Source organism: Stegodyphus dumicola, chromosome 3 (assembly GCF_044657685.1).
Source record: "Stegodyphus dumicola isolate Sdum_Otavi_A_Nest chromosome 3, ASM4465768v1".
Taxonomy (NCBI): Eukaryota; Metazoa; Arthropoda; class Arachnida; order Araneae; family Eresidae; genus Stegodyphus; species Stegodyphus dumicola.
In genome coordinates, this window is record NC_140770.1 from 260,984,638 (window position 1) to 261,010,991 (window position 26,354).

General features: G+C 33.7%; 1 protein-coding gene across 2 annotated transcripts in view; it reads right to left on the minus strand.

Annotated features, from left to right (window-relative positions):
* The window catches only part of LOC118196621 (2-Hydroxyacid oxidase 1-like), a 67,878-nt gene extending 42,091 nt beyond the window's left edge, over positions 1-25,787 (minus strand). Inside the window, exons 1-5 of one of the 2 annotated variants that reach the window (XM_035368095.2) lie at positions 25,557-25,782; positions 18,953-18,999; positions 13,927-14,058; positions 8,630-8,781; positions 2,737-2,998 (exon numbers count right to left, since the gene is read on the minus strand). In XM_035368095.2, coding sequence (XP_035223986.1) covers positions 2,737-2,998; positions 8,630-8,781; positions 13,927-14,058; positions 18,953-18,999; positions 25,557-25,652 — 689 coding nt within the window. In that variant the 5' untranslated portion in view covers positions 25,653-25,782. Of the gene's footprint in view, positions 1-2,736; positions 2,999-8,629; positions 8,782-13,926; positions 14,059-18,952; positions 19,000-25,556 lie in introns of both variants that reach the window. The other variant, XM_035368102.2, reaches the window with a different exon arrangement.
* Between the last annotated feature and the right edge of the window lie 567 nt (positions 25,788-26,354).

Here is a 26,354-nt window from a genome sequence, read left to right on the forward strand (position 1 = left end):
TCTTGTGATATAAATGATACAGCACAAGTTTCACTTTTTGTAAGATTTATGTCTCATTCAAGCCCTAAAGAAGAACTTTTAGGATTATTGTTACTCAAAGGTAAGACGCTTGGAGAAGATATCACCAATGCTATAATTGAGTGTATGGGTAAACATCATATTCCCCTCGATAAAATTGTGTCGATTTCAACAGATGGGACCAAAAGCATGACCGGTTAAGAAAAGGGGTTGTTGCTATTTTGAAAATAAAAATTGATTGCGAGATACTTGTTTACCATTATATCATTTACCAAGAAGCGCTTTGTGCGCAAACATTTCCGGAAGAAATTTGTAAAGTTATGGAATTAGTGATTACCATTATCAACTCCATTTTAGCTAAACCTCTTAATCATCGCCAATTCAAAGAATTTTTATTTGAAATGGAGAGTGAGTACGCTGATCTTCTGCTTTTTAACAAGGTATCTTGGTTATCAAGAGGGAACGTTTTAAAACGTTTTGCGTCCCTTTTTCCGTAAATTAAAGCATTTCTCCTTGATAAAGGCGTTCACTATCCAGGACTAACAGATAATTAGTATATCCAAAAATTGTATTTCATGGTAGACTTTAAGTCTCATCTAAATCAGCTTAATCGTAAACTACAAGGAAAAGGAAACTTAATTTTTTCGATGTTAAAAGAAGTAATAACATTCGAAAACAAATTATCCATTTTTGCACAGGATTTTGAAAGGGAAACATTGTTTCACTTTTCGAGCTTGCTGAAGCATCGGCAAGAAAATAATTCCTCTATTGATAAACACCATTTTAAAACAATAATTTTAAATATGAGGGAAGCATGTTCTTTCCATTTTCGGTTCTACATATATATGCGAACAATCGTTTTCAAGCATGAACATTATCAAGAGTAAACTGAGAAGTCGTCTTATTGACGAGAACTTAGAATCATGCCTAAAATTAGAAACAACAACATACTAACCTGACTTACTCAAACTTTCTAAGGAGATGCAAGCACATTGTTCGGATTAATAAATATTTATTAAGTATTAAATTTAGTTTTATTTAGTGTAATAAAAGTTTACTAAACAAGCAGATTTGCGTCCCAATTTTTATAAAAATTGTTGTAATGTTCATATTTGGCTCTTTGGCTAATAAGTTTGCCGACCACTGCACTAGGGGAAGAGTTTCCGCATTGCAGTTTACTGCACCGAAAAAATGACATCAGTTGAGAGGTATAAGTAATTGCTTTGAAGAGGGTTGTACTCAAAGTAAAATTAGGAATTTAAAGGACTATTGACAATTAAGTTGGCAATTTGTTAACAATTTTCCTTCATATTTTTATATTTTACATATATATATATATATTCATACGTAAAAATAATAATCCATATTACAGTTTCTTACGAAAATACTCTTAAAGAATTTAAAAATTCGACTTTCTTAATTTTCAAGCTAAGTTTGGGTTTACGAAACTAGCTGGTATGTAACTCGAAAAGATGCTGAAAGTTACTGAATTCAATTGGTTTAGTAAGTTTATGGATTTAGACTAATTCATCCCTAATTAAAATACTCACTTTCTATTCCTTCGAACTTTCAGTAAGCTATCCCATCCCTATCATTATGCAATTATGTGTTCAAATTAAATGGAAAAAAAACGATTTCGATTTTGTACTTTTAATATAATGAATAATGGAATTAGTTGATGAAATGTAGATAACAATAATATTAACAATTCAATTTCAACGATATACATTATAGTGATAAAAGCTTTAATTAGCAACTTCTGATGTTGCATTATGTTTTAGCTATTCACAATGCAAATCAAAAGGAAGTTTACGTCCTATAATAACAATATTTTTCTTCACAAATATCCCATATTTTAACGTTTCAATTAATAAACTGCTGTTGCCTGTAAAGGAGTTTTGAATGTATAGTAAACTGTTTACAGAATAATTGTATATTTTGTAGGAAAGTAGAATGCAGGTGCTTTCTTTTATTTTCGAAGATTAAAATATTCTTCCTTGTGATCTTTCTAAATAATTCTAATAGTGTCAAGAAATTTAATTTATTAATAGAAAAAAAGATTTTTCGATATTTTTTGTTGAACTTATTTTACAGAAGTGAAAACTAGTTGATATTGATTAACAGCAGATGGTCTAAGAAATCCCTCATAAGACATTTCCTTGCAATGCGTTGACATTTTTAATGAAATCATTGCCTCACTATAGCTGAATTTTACCTAACTTTGGATTTCTCATTAAAATTCTTATCTATGTTTCCTTCTTCATCATAAGCTCCACAGTCTGTTACGACCAATCTCCAAAGTTTCCTCCACCTGACCCCATTCTAGGTCACTCCCCTGACCCCAAATTAATAGTCTTACATCGGTTAGCTCCAGTTACCCTTAAATCTTGCTCGACATCATCTACCCATCTAGTGGGGGATCCATCTATCCACCCTTATAGTGACCTGGTATGAAAGAATAGACCCAATGTAGCTCATGCATGTCGTAAAATGGCAGTGTCTAGGGATATAGCTGAGCATCCTTGCCTCCAGGGCCTTTATAAATTTGGAATGCCTCGCCCTCCAGGTTGGGGGTTAAGCGCAAGGCCAATCCTTTTGCCTCGTAAAAACTTCTGATTCAGAAATCTCAAAAGGAATCTTCTACCGGAATCTATGTTTTAGAAATAAAAAAAATAAATAAAAAATAGCGTATTTTAGCTTATTTAAGGAGACACTTACCGAACTCCTTCAATATCAACCACAGATTTTCTACCACTGCAGGTGAGACTAGCATGAGTTGGAGCATCTGCTGTCAAGACGAAAGCTTTAAATCCAGCTTCCTCTGCTTTTCGCATAATGTCAGTAGTTAAAGTACGATCTTCAAATATATAAAGCTGCATCCAATAATGAGAAGTTGAATTTTGGATAATCGGTGCAAGATCTTCGATGAGAGTGGAAGAGAAGCTACTGAGAATCATAATTGTCTTCATGTCTTCAACAGCTAAAAACAGACGAAATAACTACATTAAATTTAATATTTTTTAGCTTAATAAAGCTAAGATGGATGATAAATTTTAATTTAAAAACTAAATATACAAATATATTGTAGAGACATTAGGTATTTTTTGGAAGCAGGCAAGATGAAAAATTAGCAATTGCCTTCGCCGGCAATTGAACCACGGACCTCTGGAATACCGGCCCAGTGTGCAAACTACTGCACCACGAAGGCTCGCTAGGAAAGCGGGAGAAATACCTTATAATATAAATAAACTAATGCATTTAAATGAGATGGTAAAAGATGCTTCAGAGCTTAATCACGTTTTTTCAAGTTTCTGGTTTATTTAGGAATCAGTTTCTCCAATAAGTATTTAATAAAGTTAAGTTACTGTTATCTTCTTAACCATTTACTTTGCAAGATACAGTTTCTTCATTCATTCATTCATTTATTCATCTCGTTCTAACACCATCCGCTTAAAGGAAAAGTACCAATGTTATTAGGGAAAAAAATTGGATTAAAATTTATTGAATATCAGCTTTGGTTTATCCATACTATTTCACTTAAAACTAAATTCTATCCCACTATTACTTTAATGAGACACATTCTAAAGTGTCTGATTCCAAAATGACATTTTCTAAAATGTCACATTCCAAGGCAAGTAAAAGTGACATATTTTAAAGTATATTCTAAAGTATTTGACTCTAGTTTCTAAAGTATCTGAAGTTTTTAAAGTATCTGAAGTATCTAGTTTCTAAAGTATCCGAAGTATCTTAGTTTCTGAAGTTTCTAAAAGTGAATGATTTTACAGATACTATGTAAAATACACTCATGTCCATAAATTAAGGATAATTCGAAGTCACGCGGAAATCGAAATCTAAAATAACTATATCACCTTTCAGAAAGTAACCAGATGACACCGATGGTACGTCACAATGACGAGAGTGTAAGAGAGTGATATATAAGGAATACAGGCAAAGAATAAAATTGTTCGCAGGCGCTTTATAAGCATTTCAGTGCAATAACCGAATAGTTATGACACAAAGGACGCATTTGGATGAATTTTTACGTGGTAGTATTATCGGCCGTCTGGAATCTCGGCGTACCCAACTGGAAGTATCAGACGAACTTGAAATTGCCCAGAGTGTCATCTCCAGGCTTTGCCAACGATTCCAAGATGATGGTAATATGAGTAGACGTTACAGCACAGGTCGCCCCAGAGTTACAACGCCGAATGAGGACCGGTATTTGGCAGTTACTGCCAAAACAAACAGGCGGAGCACAGCCTCAGACCTGACAGTGGGCTTGTGTGATGTTTTCCGACGAGTCCAGGTTTAGCTTGCAGTCTGATTCTCGCCGAACTTTCATATGGAGAGCTCCAGGTACCCGTTACCACCAAGAAAACATCATTGAACGACACCGTTACGGTGGTGCAGGACTGCTCGTTTGGGGTGGAAATATTCTGGGTTCGAGAACTAACCTGCATCTTCAAATTGGAACCATGACAAGCCATATCTATCGGGACGTCATTCTAGAACAACATGTATGTTTGCTTCGGGTCGCCATGGGCGCACAATTTGTGTTTATGAATGACAACGCCCGTCCTCACCGTGCAAACATCGTAAGCGAATGCCTTCAATCGGAGGATATCACCCGTATGGACTGGCCAACATTCTCACCGGACTTGAATCCAGTAGAGCACGTGTGGGACATGCTTGGCCGACGAGTTGCAGCCCGTCAACCTCCTCCTACATGTCTACCGGAACTTCGGAGAGCATCGCTTTTTGAGTGGTGTAGTATCCCCCAAGAACAGATCGATAATTTGATAGTCAGCATGCCTAGGCGTTGTACGGGATGTATTGCATCGTCTGGGAGACATACAATGTATTAACAATCATACCAACTATGTAATATTGGTTTTTTGTAAATAGGTTTTTTTTTTTGTAATTTGCTCCAGGGAGACAAAATCGCTAATTTTTTTAATAATATCAAACCTATAGCATCTTTTTTTGCTCTTTACCTTTTGTTTAATAAATAAGCTTTACAAATAAGTCAAATTTGTTTTGCTTCTAACTCTTCCTTTGCCTGATTTTGCATTATCCTTAATTTATGGACATGAGTGTATGTAACCAAGCAACTGAAGAAGCTCCAGCTGGATAATTACCATAGCTAGGTGCTGCTGGTGACAGTGCACCATTTTAAAGGTGCCAGTATTTTTATGGAGGTGCCTCTTCAATATGGCAAAATAACAAAGCAATAATAATAACAATAAATAAATAAAATAAAAAATAAGCAGATGAAACCCCGTTTAAATGAATATGATAAATGTTAGTCTCACACTTCTTTACCCCCCCACGTACTAAAACGTATACATCCTAATATGTTTCTTACAGATTTAAAAAAGCATTACTGCTAAATTTACTCGTCGTTTACGCATCAAATTTATCTAAAGTAAGAATAATAAATTGCTTAAACCTTCAGCAATATGCCGATTTTATTTCATTATGTGAAAAATCTTGGTGTTCGGAGCAAATTTTAGAACTTTTACCGGTTATTATGTACACTGGAATTTGGTCTCCAGACGAGACGTTTCTCAAACGATTTAGCATTGTTGCATATAGCTGTGATATCACTGTGGGGAAAAGGATGGAAAGGAAGGTGAGACTTAAAACTAAATAGCGTTAAAATAAAATAGCAAAAAATTAATTAATTATTAAAATATAATTAGTAATTATAAAGCGAATCATAATTATTTCTAAATGCATATGAATATGTAACATAATATTAATAATAGAATAACTGAAGCGGCCATTTTGACTGTAAATAAATTTACATCATTTGGGTTTTTAAAAATTTTCTGTTTAACTATTTTGATATTGTTTTTACTTTTCCTGATTATATACCGAAATCACAAAATAATTTATTTGACCTAGTTTAAATGACTATTTTTTTATGTATAATTATATACAACTAGAATTACGGCTAGCAGTCACTTTGACTACACTTCTTCCGTGTCTAGTAAAAGTCTAACGCGGCATGATCTAATAGCATCTTGACGTCATTTGTTTGGGTTTTCTTTATATTTTCATGCCACATATTATTCGATAGCTTGTTGGAATAACAGTTAGACTATTTTAATTTCGTCCTCTACGGAATGGTAATGTTCCGAATGGGTTTCATGTCTTTTGTCTGTTTGCGTCCTTCGTGTCACTCAGCTCTTTTCATTTCCCTTGAAATTATTCAAATCGTGTTCAATCGTATTGTGTAAAACCTTTAGAAATCTATCTAAAAAAGAAATTGTAAAAGTTGTCCAAAAACTATTCGATGATAATTATGGTTCATAAATAAATTCTCTTGAGGAATCTAAACAGGAACGCATTCTATTTCATCTGAAAAAGACTCGATTATTCGAACTACAACAAGTGAACCCGATTCAACAAATGAGGACCCCATTACATCCTTAATACGAAAACTACCATAACGTTTCAGGTCTGCTTTCAATCAAAATTAAATCATTCCTCTTTTGCTCTTGCTCCAAAGGTATGGAACATCCTAATTGGGTTACAAGCCAGATGAAAATATTACAATTGATAAACATTTGTTTATCAATTGTAATATTACAATTGATAAACAAAGGCAATATGTCGTTTTATGATCGTTTTAGGATGCATATACCTAAAAACAAACCGATAAATTCGGAATAAAATTTAGCTTTGAGCTGATGCAAAACAAAGTACTTAGCAAATGAATATGTTATTTGGGGAAAGATAAAAGCTGAGAAGTTAAAGAAACTGTGGAACAGCATGCCGTTTATTGATTTCTTGAGCCCTTTTATAACACTGAAATAAAGGTTACCACGGACAATTTCTTCACTTATTTAAATTTTGTAAAAGATTTGAGAAATAAAGGAATTACCTATGTTGTAGTACAGTCAATAATTTCTTTCAAGAATACGAAAGATGAATTATTTTCTATCAAAATTATCAAGGATTGTATCATATCTCTCATATCATATCAAAGAAAAAAGATCACGACTCCCCTTCTTATATATTAATTTCGTCCAGCTCTAGAAGATATTTTAGGTGCGAAAAATCACCACAGTTTGTCAGTTTTTACAATGCAACCATTCGTGGAATAGATATTTTTGATCAAGTTCTTCGAAAATATTCCGTCAAGTCTTCAAGCTGATGTTGGCCAGTACATGTATCTCTTTAGCATCCTTGAATTATCTACGACAGACACATGATTCTGCATGGATAAGGAGACTACTGGTAAAAAAAGCATTAGTCGTTGTGATTTGATTTTAAATGTGGTCGAATAGTTAGGAGAAAATTATTTTTTATCAAACGAAGAAACTTCTTATTCCCATAAGAAGCCTAAAATTTGCTCCTGCTTTAAAAAACATTAACAATGTCTAATAAACATATTGTAAGAAACTAAAAATGTAAATGTTTGTGTAGCATTAATTGACTATGTGTGGCTTTCGCAGAGGGAGAATCACACTTTGTAGAGTCATTAAGTTATGTTGATGCGGTGACGTGAGATACGTGCATTGTCCTCCTCCTCAAGATTCGAACTCCAGGCGTCATAAATACGCATCGGTTTGCTTCCAGTTACACTAAACACACATGCGGAAAGGAAGGAGGGCGATTGGAGATTAGGAGACACGATTGCCAAATCGTGGTTACAGAATTTTTGGATGTGAAGAAATCGGCAGTGCTCTCGCCGGGATTCCAACTCAGGACCTCTCGAATACGCGTCGAGCATGCTTCCATTTACACCATGAAGACATGCGGAAAAGAGGGAGAAAATATTTTATAAGTTAATGGATCATTTAAGAAATTTCAAATGTAAATAATGTAAGTAATTTATTTCACTTTTATTCTATACACTCGTAGTTTATATGAAAAAATACGAAACAATATTTTATTCTACAAAAATTTAAATTAAAATAGACTAAAAAAAATTTAAAAGAATTTTAATTTCGTAATAAAAGTTTGATAAACTCAATTTATGATAAACTTAATTTAAAAAAAATAAACGTTACATTTTTCTCAATTAACTAAGCTGGGGAAAAAATGATCACATAATATGGTTAGAGATAAACAGAAAACACTGTAATGATAGTGCTAATCTTCCGAACTTCTTGCGACTTACCACTGTTACCTCTGCGTCAAGAAATGTACTTTGGGAAGCTCTGCTCTATATTAAATGGAAATCGCAATAGGTCTGAAATACAAATTTTATTCTAAACCCAGGAAATGGTTCACGCTTGCTAGAAGGCGATCGTTCTGTGCTGTATTGTTTATAATGTGAGCTAAAAACAGCATGTAGTATATTGCAATACAAACTCAATTTAAATCATGTATAATAACGCGAAATCTGTTAATCGTTATCACCATGTGCAATAAAAAATATAGTCATAACATAGTGTATTTGACATATGTCTCCATCCCTTAGTTTCACATAAAAGCTTATGATGATACAAATCAGTAAGTTTGCAAGATTTCTGACAGTTGAAATAATTGTAGCTTATTGATATTTTTGAATGAATATAACTTAGAAGAAAAAATAGGTGTCTGACTCATTTCGATAATGAACAAACACTATTAGAAATGAACAAATGCATCGAATCACCTGTCGCAGTAGCCATTTCACCTTCTGGATCCGCAAGTGTCTGGAGGGCAACAGGAGAAAGGGCTATAGGAAAATCCACCTCTTGACCAAGGACAGTTGTCTTCATGTCAATGCTTGTTAAACCTTGCAGCATCCTGGGTATGATTCTTATCCTTAATTGTAAAAATATAATTTATGGATTTCTGTAGAGACAGTAAGAACTAATTTAAACAAAAACAGTTCAAAACTTAATCCAGCTGTGTGCTAATAGCAACAAAAAGTGATAGAGATAATGCAAGATAAAATAAAATAAAAATTACGTTGGAATTCATGATATATTCCATTCAGAATAAACCACATGCAAAAACCAAATAGCGGGAGAACAGTGGTAAACTGCAAGAAATAAGGGGACAAAACATGTACAAACCAAAAACGAAAACAAATTTACATCTTTCGCTGCATCGTCATTAGAGGGTTGGTGCAGCGAAATGAGAACAGAAATAAAACAGCCTGTTTCTGAGCGGACAGAGACACAATTTAAAGTTTAAAAATAGTCTTAAATAATCTTATACTTAGAAAAATACTTAGTCTTAATAATCTAATACTTAGAAAAAACAAAAGCATATGCAAATATTTTAACCCAAAATTGAGAAAAAGAAAGTTACATGAAAATGTTTAAAAACATATGTTTTCAAAAATTTCCAGTTTGGGATTAAAACATTTGCATATGGTTTTGTTTTTCAAGTATGTTTTGTCCCAATGGCGGCTCTAGCCGTTTATAGGCATTGACCACTACTAGAGACACAAACGGAGGTCTCTTTATTGAGGAGGCACCTAACAGGTGGGCCAATGTTGCCTTCTGTAAAGGTACGGAGAAGTAATATCTGTGCCTTCTCCGGTATTCGATTTGGTTTGTTTAATTATGGCAAAGCATACTAGGGCTATCTGCCTAAGGGGAGGGACGCCTTCGTGGAGATCTTTCTAAGGGAAACTGGCTCGTATACACGTTACACATGATCCGGTATTCGGGACCAGACCGTTCGGTACGGCAGTTAAAATCATTAATTATTTTCCGGTCTCGGCGGCCTTTTTCAAGTATTGAATTATCATTTTACCTTCGGTATCTTCTGCTTCGATATTTTCTGATAATATGTGTATTTTTAACAAACTTGCCAACTAGGTTATAAAAAGGTAACTAATTTATTTTGCCTCTTTTTTTTTGGACAAAACTAATATACGAGTACACAGTTGGAGTCCATTTCTCTAATACAGTATAACTCGCATTTAACGAGCTCTGATTTAAAAAGAACTCGAATTTACCAGGAAATCGGAAATGCTTGATGTTAAGTCCATTTAGGCATTTAGGTCTATTTCACATCAGGTGTATAACTACTGTGAGTTTTGACTTGTTCAAAATCTGTACCGCCTATAAAGGCCATTCACCGTATTTAGATCATTAAGCTGCTACTGCATCTCGCCCGGAGGCGTGACATTAAAACAAGGTTCAATGATTCCATGGCAAAGTCAAGCTGTACATACGAAATTTAAGAAATTAGCACTTAGAAAAACAAAATCATCCAGTATTCAAGTTCATGCATGATGCATCCGGTCAGGAATGAGTCAGGATAATTACGCTGAGTAGCGTAAGGTTACTGAGAGAATTTTTGTAGCAGTCTAGCAGCGAATCAGAAGTAGAACCAAAGCGGTTGGCGTAGTGAGATCACATGAAACACAATTCTTTACCCATACTAATTAACTCAGAGTCTCTAGCCTGCTTCCAGGCATTAAGCCAATTTTGGCAATAACACAGACCTTGGTTAAATATGGTTAAATAGATCACAAAACACAATACTAAGATTAAAAATGAATAAAATTACCGCGCATTATGGTGAATTGACCGAGGTCTCTTCACTACGCTATCCACCGTAAGGTCATAATTTACGAGTTCTCTTAGCGTGTGCACTGGAGAATTATCCATTTTTTCAAGTTGTGCGCCTCCATGAGGATTTGTTTAGGAATGGGTTTTATTTTCAAGTCTGCGTGAATGATGTTATTTCGAACAAACCAGGGCGCGTTAGTGATGTTAAGTCCATGGAAGCATAACTTGTTTTAAACGAGCAAACCCAGGTATAGCGAGCAATATTTTTGTGACTCATAAAATTTCTATTGACTTCTAGCTCAGCTAATCCTTTCATGGAAGAATTCCTTTTCATTCCGAAGTCAATCAAAAGTTAGTCATGAGTCATAAATCCTGCCAACACGTGATGGCAGCCTTTTTATTCTTATCGGGTGCATGTGGGAGGACATTCTACGACGACCTTGAGAAGACGGAGGGACACGACGGAGGTTGCTAAATGGACGGAAGTTTACTCTACGTTGGAGACTTGTGGGGAGGTCATTGTTTGATCTGCAGTTATATTGTACGCTCGTCAAATTTTATCTTGCGATGTCGTAACGTAAAATTTTATCAGCTGACGAAAACGTAAGGATTTTGCGGAAGTTAGAAGATGGCGTAAAAAATTCCGAAATCTGCAAAAAATATTATTTATCTCCTTTTACTGCTTCAACACTGTTAAAAACAGGGGAAAGTTAATGGCTGCTTTCAATCAAAATAAGCATGCCAAAATAATAACATTTCAAGAAATGTGCTGATGAGGATTCAGACAGAGCTCTTTTATAGTCGATGAAGTTGCAGCATGGTGCAGATTTTCCTGTAACTTTAAATTGTTCAAAAAAAAATTTAATTGTTTAAACAAAATTGTTCCCCTTTTAATTGTTCAAACAAAAATTTAATTGTTCAGAAGTTTAGCTATTCTGAATTTGTGTGTTCAAATGGACGGCTTGATCGATTGAAGAATATACATAGACCTTTGGAAAAATCTGTGGTGAAACGAACTCTGCAAACATGGTGGATATAACGACATGGATGAGTGAAAAGTGGCGAGCCATTAGCGAAGGAATACACAAAAGATTACATTTATAATTTTCTACAACGTAACCTCACAGAAGACTTTAAGTCTTCTGTGACCCTTCAGGGTAAAACGTGCGTCGGAGGGAAGATCCCCAACATTGATTGACAGCTTTAGTGTGCTCTAATATGTCTCGCACAGACAAGAAGAAACTGTTGGTTATTAACAAATCCCAAAAGACTAGGTCTGAAAAGCTTCTTTTTGATTATGACCACTGCAGAAAGCCTGGATGACTTCGGACATTTTGACGGAACTAATTTCGAACTGGGAGAGGCAAATGAGGAAAGGAAAGCATAAGATTTTCCTTTTAAATTGATAAATGTAAAGCACATCCCAAAACCATTGTATTTACAAACATAAGGATTAACTTTTTACCACCGAATTCGGTATGTGTTATCCAGCCTATGGACCAATAGGTCATTGGAAGTTTTAAGTCAAACTTTCGTAAGCACTGATTTTGATGCTTCTCGATAGATAAGAAAAACATAGGAACAACTTCAAATGTTATTGTAAACGAACTCGAAGTGATATGTTTAATGAACGAATGATGCTTGGGAAAAGGTTAAATCAGCATCCATTACCAATTGCTTCTCTAAGTCTTGACTGACATTTCTCAAGAGTGGCAGATGACTTGGAAAATTTGGAACTGATTAAAGACGAGTTTGAAAATTATGTACCTGTTGACGCCATTGTTATCACTTTCGAGATACTTACTCCTGAGAACCTTGTAGCTGAAACTCAAGCTAAAGCAGATAAAGAAAGGATGACACGAAACGATAATGGTGACGACGGACGAATATGAAGAATTTAAAGTTGAACGACCCCAAGCATATTAAATGGCCTTTGAGTGTGCATAAAAACTTCAAACCTTTCTCGAAGCCAGAGATGCAAATTACGATGTTGTCCGGGCCATGAAACTTCTCTGAAGAACAGCAGCAGAAGAAAGGGACGATAAGACAGTTCAAAGCAAATGAACCCACCAATTTTTTTACTCAAATGTTTTACTCATAAGCAAACAAAAAAATCTATAAAGTAAGTTCATATAATAGAGTAGGTATGCGTGAATTTTTATGATTTTTTTCACGAGCCAGTTTTTACGATCACTCGTTTACAATGAGCAAAGAGTGCGGTGTCTTTGCGCTCGTTATAAGTGAGTTTGACTGTATTTTGTAAAATACTTTTTTCCCGCACACAGTTGGCTCATTTAAAAAAGCGGGGAATAGGGAAGCTCACATGAAAGTTAAAAGTATAAATTCTAATTATCAAATTTGTACACAATTTTAATCCCAGCATAATATTTGATTTTCTGAAACATTTAATCATTATGTAATCTTGTTGACTTCATCAAATAATAGAAATATAAACACTTCGACTGAAATACATTTTATGTTTTCTAAGTGGAATATGTTGAGAAAATCAAATTCAAGAGTAACAACTGAAGAGAAAAATCGTAAGGTAAGAAAATATATCTATAATACTATATTATGTTCATTAATATCGAAATCGTTTTTACCAATGAGTGCTATTTTATAAAGACTGTAAGAATGACTGTAATGTAGACAACAGGGTCTTGTATTTTCAGTCTGCGTTGGAAAATGCAGTCGAATACCAGTATAAAAGGAAAGGAGTGAATAGCATCTAATGAGACGTATTCTATTTATAAAAGTTTTCTGATTTCCATTGCAATTAATACAATCTTGCAGCTGAACATGGACGTCTCACGTAATGCAATAAAAAATAAGGACGTGCTTAAAGATAATCTTTGGTTTCACAAAATTTCACAATCTTTGGTTTTTGATGGTCCTACATCCTTCAGCGCAGTAAATGCGTAAGACGTGCACAGGCACAAATTTTATCTGCTCTTCATCCGTTTGATTTCTCATTCGAATTCACATATAATGGCTACAGCCTTTATTATGTGACTACAAGTGGACAAAGTAAATGCTACCAAGTTGAGTTGCGTTTAGGTCTTAAGAAAGATATTGTGCACGAAATTCGATTAGGTCGTTATGGTACGAAGTAGTCAAACGAAACTAAGTGCTATATTATTCTACACGTTTGTTCTAAGCAACATGTTATAGCTGAAATTTGCTAAACTGATACAGTCGTTATTTTACAAAGCAGTCAAGAAAAACTATCTACTGCGTTATTCTACATTTTTATTCTAGAATTATCTAGGCAGATAACCCTCGAGTGTTTTGCCAAGTTCAAACAAACCAACCCAAACAAAAATAATTGTTAAAGAATTATAATTACTTAAAAGCGAAATATGTACTACATTTCATTCTGTTATATGTAAATTAAATGAGAAGAATATTGAACGAGCAAGTAAGTAAATGTTAAATATACCTCCTAAAAGCTTTCATATTTTCCTGATACGTGATTCGTCGCCCTGATGCTCCTAGATAAAAGTTTCTGATAGGAAGATCAAGAAGCGCCGGTGCACATCTGTCCATATCATCTACAGTTAATGGATGCAATCTGCGTAACAGAAACAAACTTTTATGATCATAAATGTAGTTTTTAAGTATGAATGTGACCTTAATGTAATGTGATCCTTAACACAATATCTTTCATACAGCACAATGTAACAGAATACATGTAAAGTGTTTGGATACAAAAACATAATACATACATATTTTCCTAATATGATATCAGTTCTTTAATATAATGCTTAATATTCAGCAAATAAACACTATTTTTACCTTTATGACTCTTAAAAGTGGTCAAGTACATTAATGTGTTTAACACTATTATTCAACTCCCATTCTTTTCCTGATAAACATAAAGGCAATATGATGATTTTCTGATTTCCCAATGAACTTGAATTTGGGCTAAATTTCCTAAGAGAATCTCAGTGAAGGCATACTACCACTAAGCAAGCGGATCTCCCTTGCTTTGCAGTAATCCGTTTAGCGACAGTAATCCTTTTCGGGGTTTCGCACAGGGTTGCCGTTTCAATTGAAACATAGACAATTTCCTGTAAAACTTGCCTTTGCTATGACCTTAGTCTCAGGGCCAAACGCTTAAGCGTGTTCGCATTTTTTTTTTACCTAAGTCTGCATTTGGACACGGTCAACTTTATGTTGCCTGTTTAAGAATTCGTGAAATAACGGAAGCAAAATTAAAAATAATGGATGTTCCTTTGCAAGGCGAGCTTAAAAATGATGGAAAGATCTACACAAGAAATGTTGTGTACAAAGAGATCTTTGGCATGTGAATTAACATTTCATTATTTAAATCAGCTTTATTGACTGAGCTAGCGGTCGCTCTTAAGAAATGTACCGCCAGTGGTTTCCTTCATTTCATTCTACTTTAAGCAATTAAGCAAGTAGAAGGGGGAAATCCCTTGGAGCAGTAAGCAAAGGGGTGTCTTCGCCGCCTGCCCTGGGTAATTCAGTTTAAATTAGCAGACACCTTTGCACAAATCCTTTTAATTACAATTTATAATATCTAGAACAGCGGTCATTTCGTATGACGGCCGGGCGTTTTAGTAATATTACAATCCATTATCTTTAAAGAATTAATATTAAAGTTTAAAGATGTTAAAAATTTAAAATTATAAAATATAAGAAAATTGTGGAATCTGATTAAATTTCATTTTAACACTTTTTTAACAGCTACTTTTGTTTCAAGAATAAGCCCAACAGAAATTGCATATATATATATAAAATCATATGTTTAAAATAAGCTGTTGGAAGTAGCAAACCCACACTGAAGGAAAAATATGCTATGATGCTATGTCATCCTAAATTAACGGCACGGAGAGACTTGCGCATGTGTGTAATTATTAAAAGACTTGCTTATCCAAGACGTAGTCGGACTTTTATTTCACATGAAGCTTGCATACGTATCTTGCAGCTGATATTTAATCTCTAATATTTACCTTTCTGTTTCACTAGGACACCAGATCTGCGAAACCAAAATAATAAATAGCTCGAACAGGATTTCTACATGGTGTTTCAAAACGGAATAATAGTTCTTGCTCGTATAAACAGAAATAAAACATGCACAGTGAAGTTTGCTGTTCTGAAACAGTAACATAATTATAAATGCAACAGCAGCAATCAAACTTGGATCATTGAATGATGTGGATGATGCATGGATCCACATCCTTGAATTACTGGATGATGCATGGATGCACTGCATGGCAATGATAAAATGTTCTTTAAGATTTAACAACGCGGTTTATCTTTGAAACAGCATATAAGAAGACCAGGATTAAGAGAACGGGACATCATGTAGATCGAAGATATTAATATATTTTTATATTATATTAATATATTATATTGTTAATCGACGATATTTACAATATCTATCTATGTATATATAAACACTATCAATGTTTTATAAATAAACGTATGTACTCATTCCAATATTTCAAAAACACCTGTCAACAGAACGAAAAGCCGTATCGTCAGGTTATGTGTAATTTTGGACCAAAAAGTACAAACATCAAATTTATGTGATGATCGAACATTAATGAGATGCACATATGCTTCACCCACTGAGAGATTTCTGTCTTTAGAAACAAATTTAAGAATATATTTGCAACATACTTGTGAAAAATTACAATAAATTAGTGGCGGGATGTGCACCCTGAAAAAAAAAAAAAAAAAAAAAAAAAAAAAAAAAAAAAAAAAACTGATGTGTACACCACATGATTTTCTTCTTCCTTGTACAGAATATTAAATTATACGCATTTTACCTTGCATTTCATTTAAACTTATTGGATCGAATTAAATCTACTTCTTCGATAACTCATAAACCACAATAGAAGAAATGCACTCTTTAACATTTACTATATTTGTTTACCATAGCGACACTCTGGCGGTAGGTTTACTTATCAGCGTTATATTCCGTTCATATTATGACTCAGAATGCACAAAATTTATATCATTTGAAAAATTATCTAATCGTTGCCACATGTTCTATTCAAATACTATAATAAATCTATAACCATTTATAAAGGAAATTAACCAAACAAAACTAAAAAGAAACAATATTTCACAGACGAGATAATATTTCTCATTCAATTAATTCAGTTCTCACTTCGCGAAAAGGCTCAAAATATCCATATTAAAAATTTTGAAGTAAATCTTAAACACTTACTTCCTCAAAAAAATTCCAGAAAGGATTAAGCACATGATTTAATTCGCAATAATAAAGGAAGGCGTTATCTTTTTTGTTGCGAAGTTTAGTCTCTCTAGATTGACAACAAATCTACTATTCTACTGTTTCAAATGTAAACAAACATTTCCGCCATGTTATTTAAAATTAGGCTTAAACGCACTTAAACAGCTTTTAAATTATTGATAATTCTGCAAATATTGCTTGCAGATTTCCTAAAGGCATAGAAACCTTAACCGGAAGATAAGAACACCATAAGTCAATCATTTTTAAAGCAAAAAATGCACAATTTACAAAAATATAAGAGTAAAGAAACTGAGATCACTGAGCCGGGTGACAGAGTGGATATATATATATATATTTATATACGTTTAGTGCGGCCGATTGCAACCAAAATACTAGGTGCACATCTAACATGCTATAGCAGTCCTATATACAAAATTTCAACATTCTGAGGCTACTCTTTTTTTTTTTTTTTTTTTTTTTTGAGTTATTCGAGATACATACGTACGTTCAAACACGACGAAAAATTCTCTTCAGAATTCATTTTAAAGCAGTTTTATAATTTCTTTAGAGCAAAAGAGGCTTTTAGTCTGTCCTTACGTATAATTGTCACACAAAAACATCGTTAAATTGCCTTCGATAGCGGTCAAAATGGATATTTTCGTGGAAATATGCTGCCTGAAACTTTTCGCTATTACAATACTTCCTTGTACGTACTTCGTACAAGGAAGTACAAAAAAGCACTCGTACAAAGTAAAAAAAAAAAAAAAAAAAAGTGGGGGACTGTTCTATATCTTCCGTTCTTCTAGGCCAGTTGACGAAATTTAACTCGCGTTTCTCATATCTTGAAACCTCAACTTAGGATATGTATTAGATTTATATATAGCATTTTATGACATAGGTATTATTCACAAAATGTGGATTTTTTTTTTAAATGACATGGCGATGATTTTTCATATTTCAATTCTACGACTCAAATTTATCTTGGCGTACGTTTTTCAGTTTGCGCAAGAATAATTCACTTGGCGAAATTCATATAAACCTATATATATATATATATATATAGGTAACCTATTTTTTTAGGTACTTCTTTCATTCTTTCATATGATTTTAACAAAACGGGCAAATCACATTTGGCGTTACTGTCAATTATAACGAATTTGTCAAATTTCAAAAGCGCCAATATATAAAATAACATATATCATGGGAAATTTTGAATAAAAATCTCTACCTTTTTAAGGCATGCTTAGAAATACATTTACTTTAATGTGATGGTAAAATGTTTATAAATTATAATTCAAAAATATTTTTGAAAAATACTAAAAAAAACTAAAAATGTTATCGAAAAATACTAAAAAGCTACTAAATTAATTTAAGCTAATAAATTAATTTTAAAAGTAAATCAGAAAATATCTGCCATTCCTATTTGGATTGAACTCAAATTTCGAACTGTAAAAGGAGGAATCAACTAAGGTTAATAAAAAAAAGAGGTAAGTAGCAAATTCATTTAACATTAAGGAGATAAAAGCTTAGAGCTAATTGTTTAAAAAATACGCGTGCGATTTTTAAGAAACTCAGTACTTCGGCATAACAGCAATTGGACTACTTTTAGAATCGAATTACGTAAAAAATTCGGTATGTCAATTATAAAATTTACAAAGTTACAAAATTATCGATTTTCTCTCAAAATACCTATGTGTGAACAAAGCTATGTATTCTAATACATATCCTAAGCCGAGAGAAGAACACAAATTTCGTCAATCCGCTTTAGTAAAACGGGAACTATAGAATTGTCTCTTTTTTTTAGTGTGCATTTACTGCAATGATGTTTTTTAATTTAAGATCAATATCATTTATTCTGAAAGGGTAAAATGTGTAATCGTTCCAATTGCTTAGGTTGATGAAGGAATGACACGTGGCATTGATTCTAATATTCAGAGCCCACCAGCGCCCGAGCGGTAAAGACGCTGAACGCTGGTTCTTCGGTCCGAGGTTCGAATCCCGCGAACGGGCTGGCTACATTGGCGTTTTCTTGGTTTTCCCCATGTGTAACGTGTATACGAGCCAGTTTCCCTTAGAAAGTCCTCCACGAAGGCATCCCTCCCTTTAGGCAGATAGCCCTCGTGTGCTTTGCCATAATTGAATAATCCCAATCCTAATCCCAATCTAATATTCAGATTTAATCGTCATACCATCATGTTATATAACATTGTTTAATAAATTTAACAAAATCTGTACTTACTTTTCAAGATCACAGTTTTTAGGCTCGAAATGTGTATCACAGGCTACCTGAGAAAATCAAATATCGCACTTAATAAACTTCATAATGCAAGACTTCATAACTTCAAACTGTAAAAACGCTTTAAAAATTTTAATAGCGTATATGGTAGTTACTTTAGATAGTTTCAAATTAAATGTCAAAATAACAAACCTTTTTAATAATGTTAAGTTTAAAATTAGACTGGTATCCTAGGGAAACAGAAAAAGTTAAAAAGCATAATTTAAAGAAATTGACCAAATGTTTAAACAGTTTTTTGATACCATTGAAAGGCTTTTATTCTTAGCACTTCATTTTCTTCGTTTTTCGAAATACGAATAACATATAAAACGTCAAAAAATAAATATAATGGAAAGTACTGTATATTTAACTATAAATTATTACAATTAGCATGCTTATATTGCCTTCAATACTTCCCGTACTCAATACATTTTATTGATGCATAAATCTTAGTATACAAGCGGACTTTTTTAAAACAGATATTATGAGATCAAGTTTCGGTATAAACCGAATACAGGGGTGGGACAAAAATATGGAAACACCTTTAAAAAAACATGTTTCTTTGCTTAATATGGTGTAGGAAACCCGTTGGCATCCAAAACAGCTTGCAGTCTTCTCGGAATGGATAAATACAGTTCCTGTATGTTTGCCAAGGGAATATTATACCATTCTTCCTGCAAAACGGTGGCAAGTTCAGATAACGATGTTGGCGGTGGATAACGAGAACGCACTTTCCGTTCCAATGTAGACCACAAAGGTTCGATAATATTCAGATCTGGTGACTGTGGTGGCCAGGGGAGATGGGACAACTCATCCTCGTGCTCAGAAAACCAGTCCTGGACAATGTGAGCTGTGTGAACAGGGGCTTTGTCATCTTGGAAGACATCATCACCATCGGGGAACAAAGTTTGTACCATGGGATGAACTTGATCGGCCAAAATGTTCACATAAGTCTTGGCTGTCATGTGCCCTGACACAGTTATCATGGGGCTAGCAGAGAACCACGATATGGCTGCCCAAACCATAACAGAACCCCTGCCATGTTTCACTCTTGGCAACAAGCAGTCTGTATTATAGGCTTGAGATGGCGTTCTCCAGACGTAAACTCGGCCAGAAGTGGGAAACAATGTGAAAGAAGACTCGTCAGACCATATTACTTGCTTCCACTGCTCTATAGTCCAGGCTTTATGACTTAAACACCAGCTTTTCCTGTTACGGGCATTAGCATCACTGATGAGTGGCTTCTCAATTGCAGCACGGCCAGCAATTCCCTGTTTATGAAGCTCCATTCTACTTGTTTTGGTACTCACAGGGTTCGGTAACACAACATTAATTTCAGCAGTAACTTTTGCAGCTGTGGTCTTTTTATTTTTCGTCACAATTGCCCTTAATGATCGTCTGTCACGATCACTCAGGACACACTTTCGTCCGCGCTGTGATTTAGCATATGATGTTTTCACGCTTTTCAAATATGCGGAATAAATCTTCGATACAGTACCTCTTGAAACACTAAACACCTCAGCTACCTTGCTTACGGAAGAACCTACCATACGTGCTCCAACAATTTGCCCACGTTCGAAGTCTGTTAACTCTGACATAATGGAATGACAACCTCTCATAACAGTACTCCGACAACAACTGAACTGTTTAGCACATTTACGAAGTTCTATAGGTGGCGTCAGTAGTCAAAAACGCCAGCGCCACCTACATATTTCATTAAAATAAATCTTTCTTTTCAAACATGCATTTCACAAGGTGTTTCCATATTTTTGTCCATCCACTGTAGCTGACATATCCTGTAGCTTTAACCTTTCCCGATGTTTAAGAACTTCGCTCAATTTTACGATTGATAGCTTTCTCGTGAATGAGCTGAAAGTTATCATACTTATAGGTAAAAACAGAAGATATTATGTTATAGCAAAGATAGATTTAATTCCAACACTTGTTTCATGTATGTAAACTTAAATTTTCCTTTCCAGAAGGAACCAGAAGCAATTATAAATAATATAAATCTCTCTTTGAATACCTAAATACCATGTCTGTATATTCTTCTTCATATCTATTTTTTAAAATAAAAAACTAAGTTTTTGTATTACAATCATTTTACTGAAAAACTTTTAAATGTTTGCATTTCCGTAGGGTATTAATTTTTCTGCATAAAGGTTTTCTACTACTTCCCGGAATTTACATTAGTCAGGGAAAATATTACTTATTTTGTATTTAAAAATGCTTATTCTGTGACATTTAAAATGCTTTTAATTACGAAACCTGAATAGTTCTCTTAATTTCTCTTTGCAAAGAGCTGAAACTTAGCTTTCTTCTAAAACTTCTACAAGGTATCCCCCCCACCTTCTTACCATGCCTTCGTGGTGTAATTGTCACTCGGCGCGTATTCGAGAGGTCCGAGCTTCGAGTCCCGGTGAGGGCACTGCTCATTTTTCATGTCTCTCGGAATCAAAAATCTTAATGTCCCTACAGTGGCGCACGAACTAAAAACGGTTTTGGATGATGATTCTCCATCACCCTAATGTGGCGACTGGGTTACCTAATCCTCAGCCTCCCTTTGAAAGGGAAGCATATAACATATTTCTCCCGTCTTCTCAGCATGCCTTCGTGGTGTAGTGGTCTGCACACTAGGGTATTCTAGGGCTCCGAGGTTGGAGTCCAGGGAAAGGCGGGCATTGCTCATTTTTTATGTCTCCAGCTTCGAAATAATCTAATATCTTTACACTTCTTTTCAAACGCTAGTTTTAAAACATATATTTGACTACACGAGATGAGAGCTAAGGTCCAAAGTCATACGTTAATGCCAAACATTTTGCTTAGAATGTTTTAAATTTTTATCATCTTTTTCATCGAAACCATTCTAAAAGTATGTAAACAGCCTCTATTTATTACGAATTTATGTGAAAGTTTGAGTAAATCAAGCATGTGAAATTCAAAGGGTAACAGGGGCCAAATAAGCAAATTCTAAGTTTATGTGGACAGAAAAAAATGCCAGTTGTTAGAAAAACGTGATTTCATTTCGAAAATTAAAAGGTACAATGTTTTCTTCCCGATAGTTGGTATCTTTTCTTTGCCACTATCTTTCCTATCTCAGGAAAATCTTTTTCAAAACTGTCCCAAGATTTATGTCAGTAATTCCGGATCTGACAGAAGGCTAACCAAACACGGAAATAATGTCATGTGAGAATTCTTTGTATATATAGGAGTATATATTTATTACATAGGTGTATTTGATATATACAGAAGGATCCAGATATTGTACAACAGGAATGTCCCAGCTGCGGATTTGAAAGTCACCTTCAAATCAGCAGAGCATTAGAAAGCCACCTTTCTGATTATTATTGCGATACACATTATACAGCAAAAGGAAAAATAGTTTAGATTATGTTCAAGAAAAATGGGAAATTTTATCCTCAAAAATTGAATCACGCCGGTAAAAAAATAAACACATACTTTAAAGATAATAAAAAATACCTAACTGCAATGTCACGGGTCATAGCTTTTAAAAAAAATCAATAAGCATGTTTACATTCCTTAAAATACGCTCAATAATTCTTCTGCGTACTTTTGGAACAGCTTTTGTGGTTGAGCATAACTCAAAAAATGAAAAGGTAACAAATGTCTTATATGATTCTATCTATTTTGTTTTTATTATCATTCCCAGAGTGAATTTATAAATGTTTCAACTTTGAAGAATAGAAATTTTCAGTTTTTGAATCTGTTTACACGCACTATTATACTTTCTCATAAATCTCTAAAATTTACCGTACTAGAAAAGAATAACCCAATTAAAAAATTTAACTCTTTCCATCTCTCCAATTTTTAAAGATTTTTTTTTTCCGCTAACAAATCCATTTTCAGAAAATTTCGATTCGCACATGGGTATACTCAGTTAAACGCTTCTTCGAATATAGATTTCTGAAAATTGTCTTGTTGATAACAGAGGTAATTATGACAGGAAATGCTTCTGCGAAACATTGTTGACATAAATGAAATTTAAAAATTTTAAAAATCTGAAAGCTTTCATATTTTACATTACGTCTAAACGGGCTTTTTTTTAACGTTTTGTGTGTTACTTTCTTTATTAAATATCATGTTTTCGCATTTAAACCATAAAATTCAATTCAACAGCAATATCGAAAAATAATTTAAAAAGAGCGTATCTTAAGAAATTCCGATACGAAGTCTCGCGCGCTGATGATAAAAATGTTTCTTTTTTTTCCGTACTGTATTGCCATGGCTCGCTTTGAAATCGTTGAGTTTCTTAATCAAAAATATGAAACAGATAATAAAATGATAAATGCTTTACAAAGACTCATAACTGCTTTACAAAACATGAAACAGATAATAAAACAAATTCCAAATTTTTGCTTCCAGATGTCAATATTCGGGTCGAGACGTAAGTTATTCAAAATTTGATGATAGGTACGTTGTTTTTAATAGGTATGTTGTTTTATCACAACGCAAAAAACATCCGTACATTTATGCAGATTCTTCATTATTTAATTTCTTTAAATATATTACAAGGTGATAATAGTTGTGGCAACAATTTGAAAAGTTATTCAGACTTCTAAAATTTTCGAATTAAAATGCCAAAGTGAAGTTAACGCTTTGGTCTAAAAACAACTTTTACCTATTTAAAAAAAGCCTCTTAAAATTGTCTCTTAAAGAATGTGTCATGCCTCTGTCAATTTACATCTTTTAGCATAATTTACTAGCGTTTGGTAATGTTCAAACCTGCATGTAATACGTATTTGAAATCGCCCATGTTCACCTTATTTCTTTAAATCAAAACATGAAAATCAGATTTTAAGAATATTAATTTGTGCTTACTTCTCTTAAAGATATCTAACTAAATTAACATCATTTAATTTGATAGCATGACTTAGAATTACTATATGGGCAGGAATTGGTAAACAATCCGGTTATTCTAAATCCAGTTTTTTTACTCAGTTAAATAGTAGGGTAATGGTGCGTAGGTCGCATTTCCTAAAAAAAAAAAAAAAAAAAAAAAAAAAATGGGTATAAGTCATAGGACCTAGGAAAGAAACAAAAATTATGTAAGGTAATAATATCTTCCGCTGTCTTTGCTGATATTTATTATAATAACATTTCGCACATTCTACTCTGATGGCTAAAATTAATACAATTTTTTAACACGAACGTATTTACACGCCTAAACAAATTATTACACGAGCGAATTTATAAACTGAACTAGAACACTATTATTCGAAGTCCTACCATCTCTAGTTTAAACCGTACTACATTTTAAATTGGACAATTATAAACAATTATAACGAAAAGTTCTTTTCATCAATTAATTTACTTGTGCAAATAGTTACAACAATGACAGCAAAGATATTTTTTCATTTAAATGTCAGCTCCGGGACGTAGGTCTTGTACCCATCCTTGTATTTTAGGCACTGAATCATATTCTTTTAGCAGTGTTCTCACATATGTTATTCATATATTTACATTATACACGATGTGAATTTTTTTTTCAATGGCAGATTGCGAACAATTACAAATGGAACCTAGTTTATTAATCTATACAAGGCCAGATATGGTGGTCTCTTTATTATGGAGGCACCCAATAGGTAGGCCACCATCGCCTTTCCTATCAAGGGACGGACAGTTTACAACCATGCCTTTTCGGGTATTCGAACCCAGGCCCTTCGGTATCGCAGTCAGCTTCCCTGGCCGCTATACCGACTGGGCGGCACACGATGTGAAATAATATGGTTTACTAGGAGGTAACTAGTTTTGCCAGAAGAGGTGCAGTCGGCTACATATTACGTGTAATACTTTAAAGTTGCGACTTAAGTGGTGGTATGACTCACGCACTTTATTGATATTTAAAAGGTACAGAAGGACGTGCAGTTGAATAATTTCTTTTAATTAAAATAAAAATTAAAAAAAATAAAATCTGAAATTTGTTTAAATATTGTATTACGTTTTTTTCACCGGGGATTCAAAAAGGGATTTGAAAAGTGATACAGACAATCAAAGTCATGACGCAAAATACTGCTAGACATTGTAACGTCTTCGCATTGCTACGCTACCAACATAATACTAACAATAAATGTAAGCAGAAAGAAACCTCGCGCATAAAATATATGTGCTTGAAGATGCATGCGATGTTAATGTTAATGGAACGCTTTGAAATCATTGAGTTTGTTAATAAAAAATAGTTAAAGTTATACAAATTATGAAACAGATAATAATAAAAAAAAAAATCCAAATTCCAAATTTAGGCTTCCAGATGCCCATACTCAAGTGGAGTATTACGTTATTTGAAATTTTATGGCTCTAAGTAACGTTGTTTTTTCACAATGTCAGAAACATACATACATTCGTGCAGATTCTTCATTAATTAATTTCTTTAAATATAATTCAGGGCACTAATATTTGGTGGCATCTATTCAAAAAGTGATTCGCACTTTTATAGTGAAACACTACAAATTTCCAAAATGAAATTAATAGCCTGTCTGAGCTAACGCCCTTTGGGCTAATAAGCTTCAAAATTTCAAAAATGACATTACAAAACAGTTTAACACCTTACTTCATCCCATGCTGTCGCAGGACCATCCCACACTGAAGCGGTAACCACCATTACCAGCGATACTTCATAAAGTATAACTATGGATAACAACATCATGCTTGAATAGCAGGAGTGTACAAGCAACGTTAATGATCACCTTGGGTTAGAAACAGGACTTTAATACGGAACCCGAACGCTTCAAAAAGACAATTATATTTGCGGTCGTATCATTTTTCAACAGCAGCCTTGCATTACTTATTGAATCCGTGAACGCTTTTATTATATTTTTGACATACTTTCAACGATTATGTTACTTGAACATCCGAAAATCTTCTTATTTCAATTTCTAAAGAGTTGATAAACCTCATATCGCAACATCACACGATGGATTTTTCTTATCGCTGAATTTTATTTGAACTGCTGCCTACCTTCCGAGAGCTACACAGCAAAAAGTGAGCGTACATAGAGCAGGTGAAAGGAAATACTTATTAGATAATTTTGCCAATACATTCGAGTGATACGCTAATTATATAGATCCCAAAGTTATGCATGAAAAACAGATTAAGTTAAAAGCTTTTATATTGTTTAGTTATTCATAAACTGGACCTTGTTTTTAAGCATATACTTAAGTATAAAAAGCAACATGGTACTGTTCCGTTCGAGCGGCGTCAGTTAAAAATGTGCCACTTTTTTTGGCCGCCAATTCTTGCCAAGTGTTAAATTATATAATAATAATAGAATTCAAAAGAATAAAAAAAAAAATGGTACTATTCTGTTTTGAGGGCCGTAAACAAATTGCAGCGAAAATGTATGCGCAAA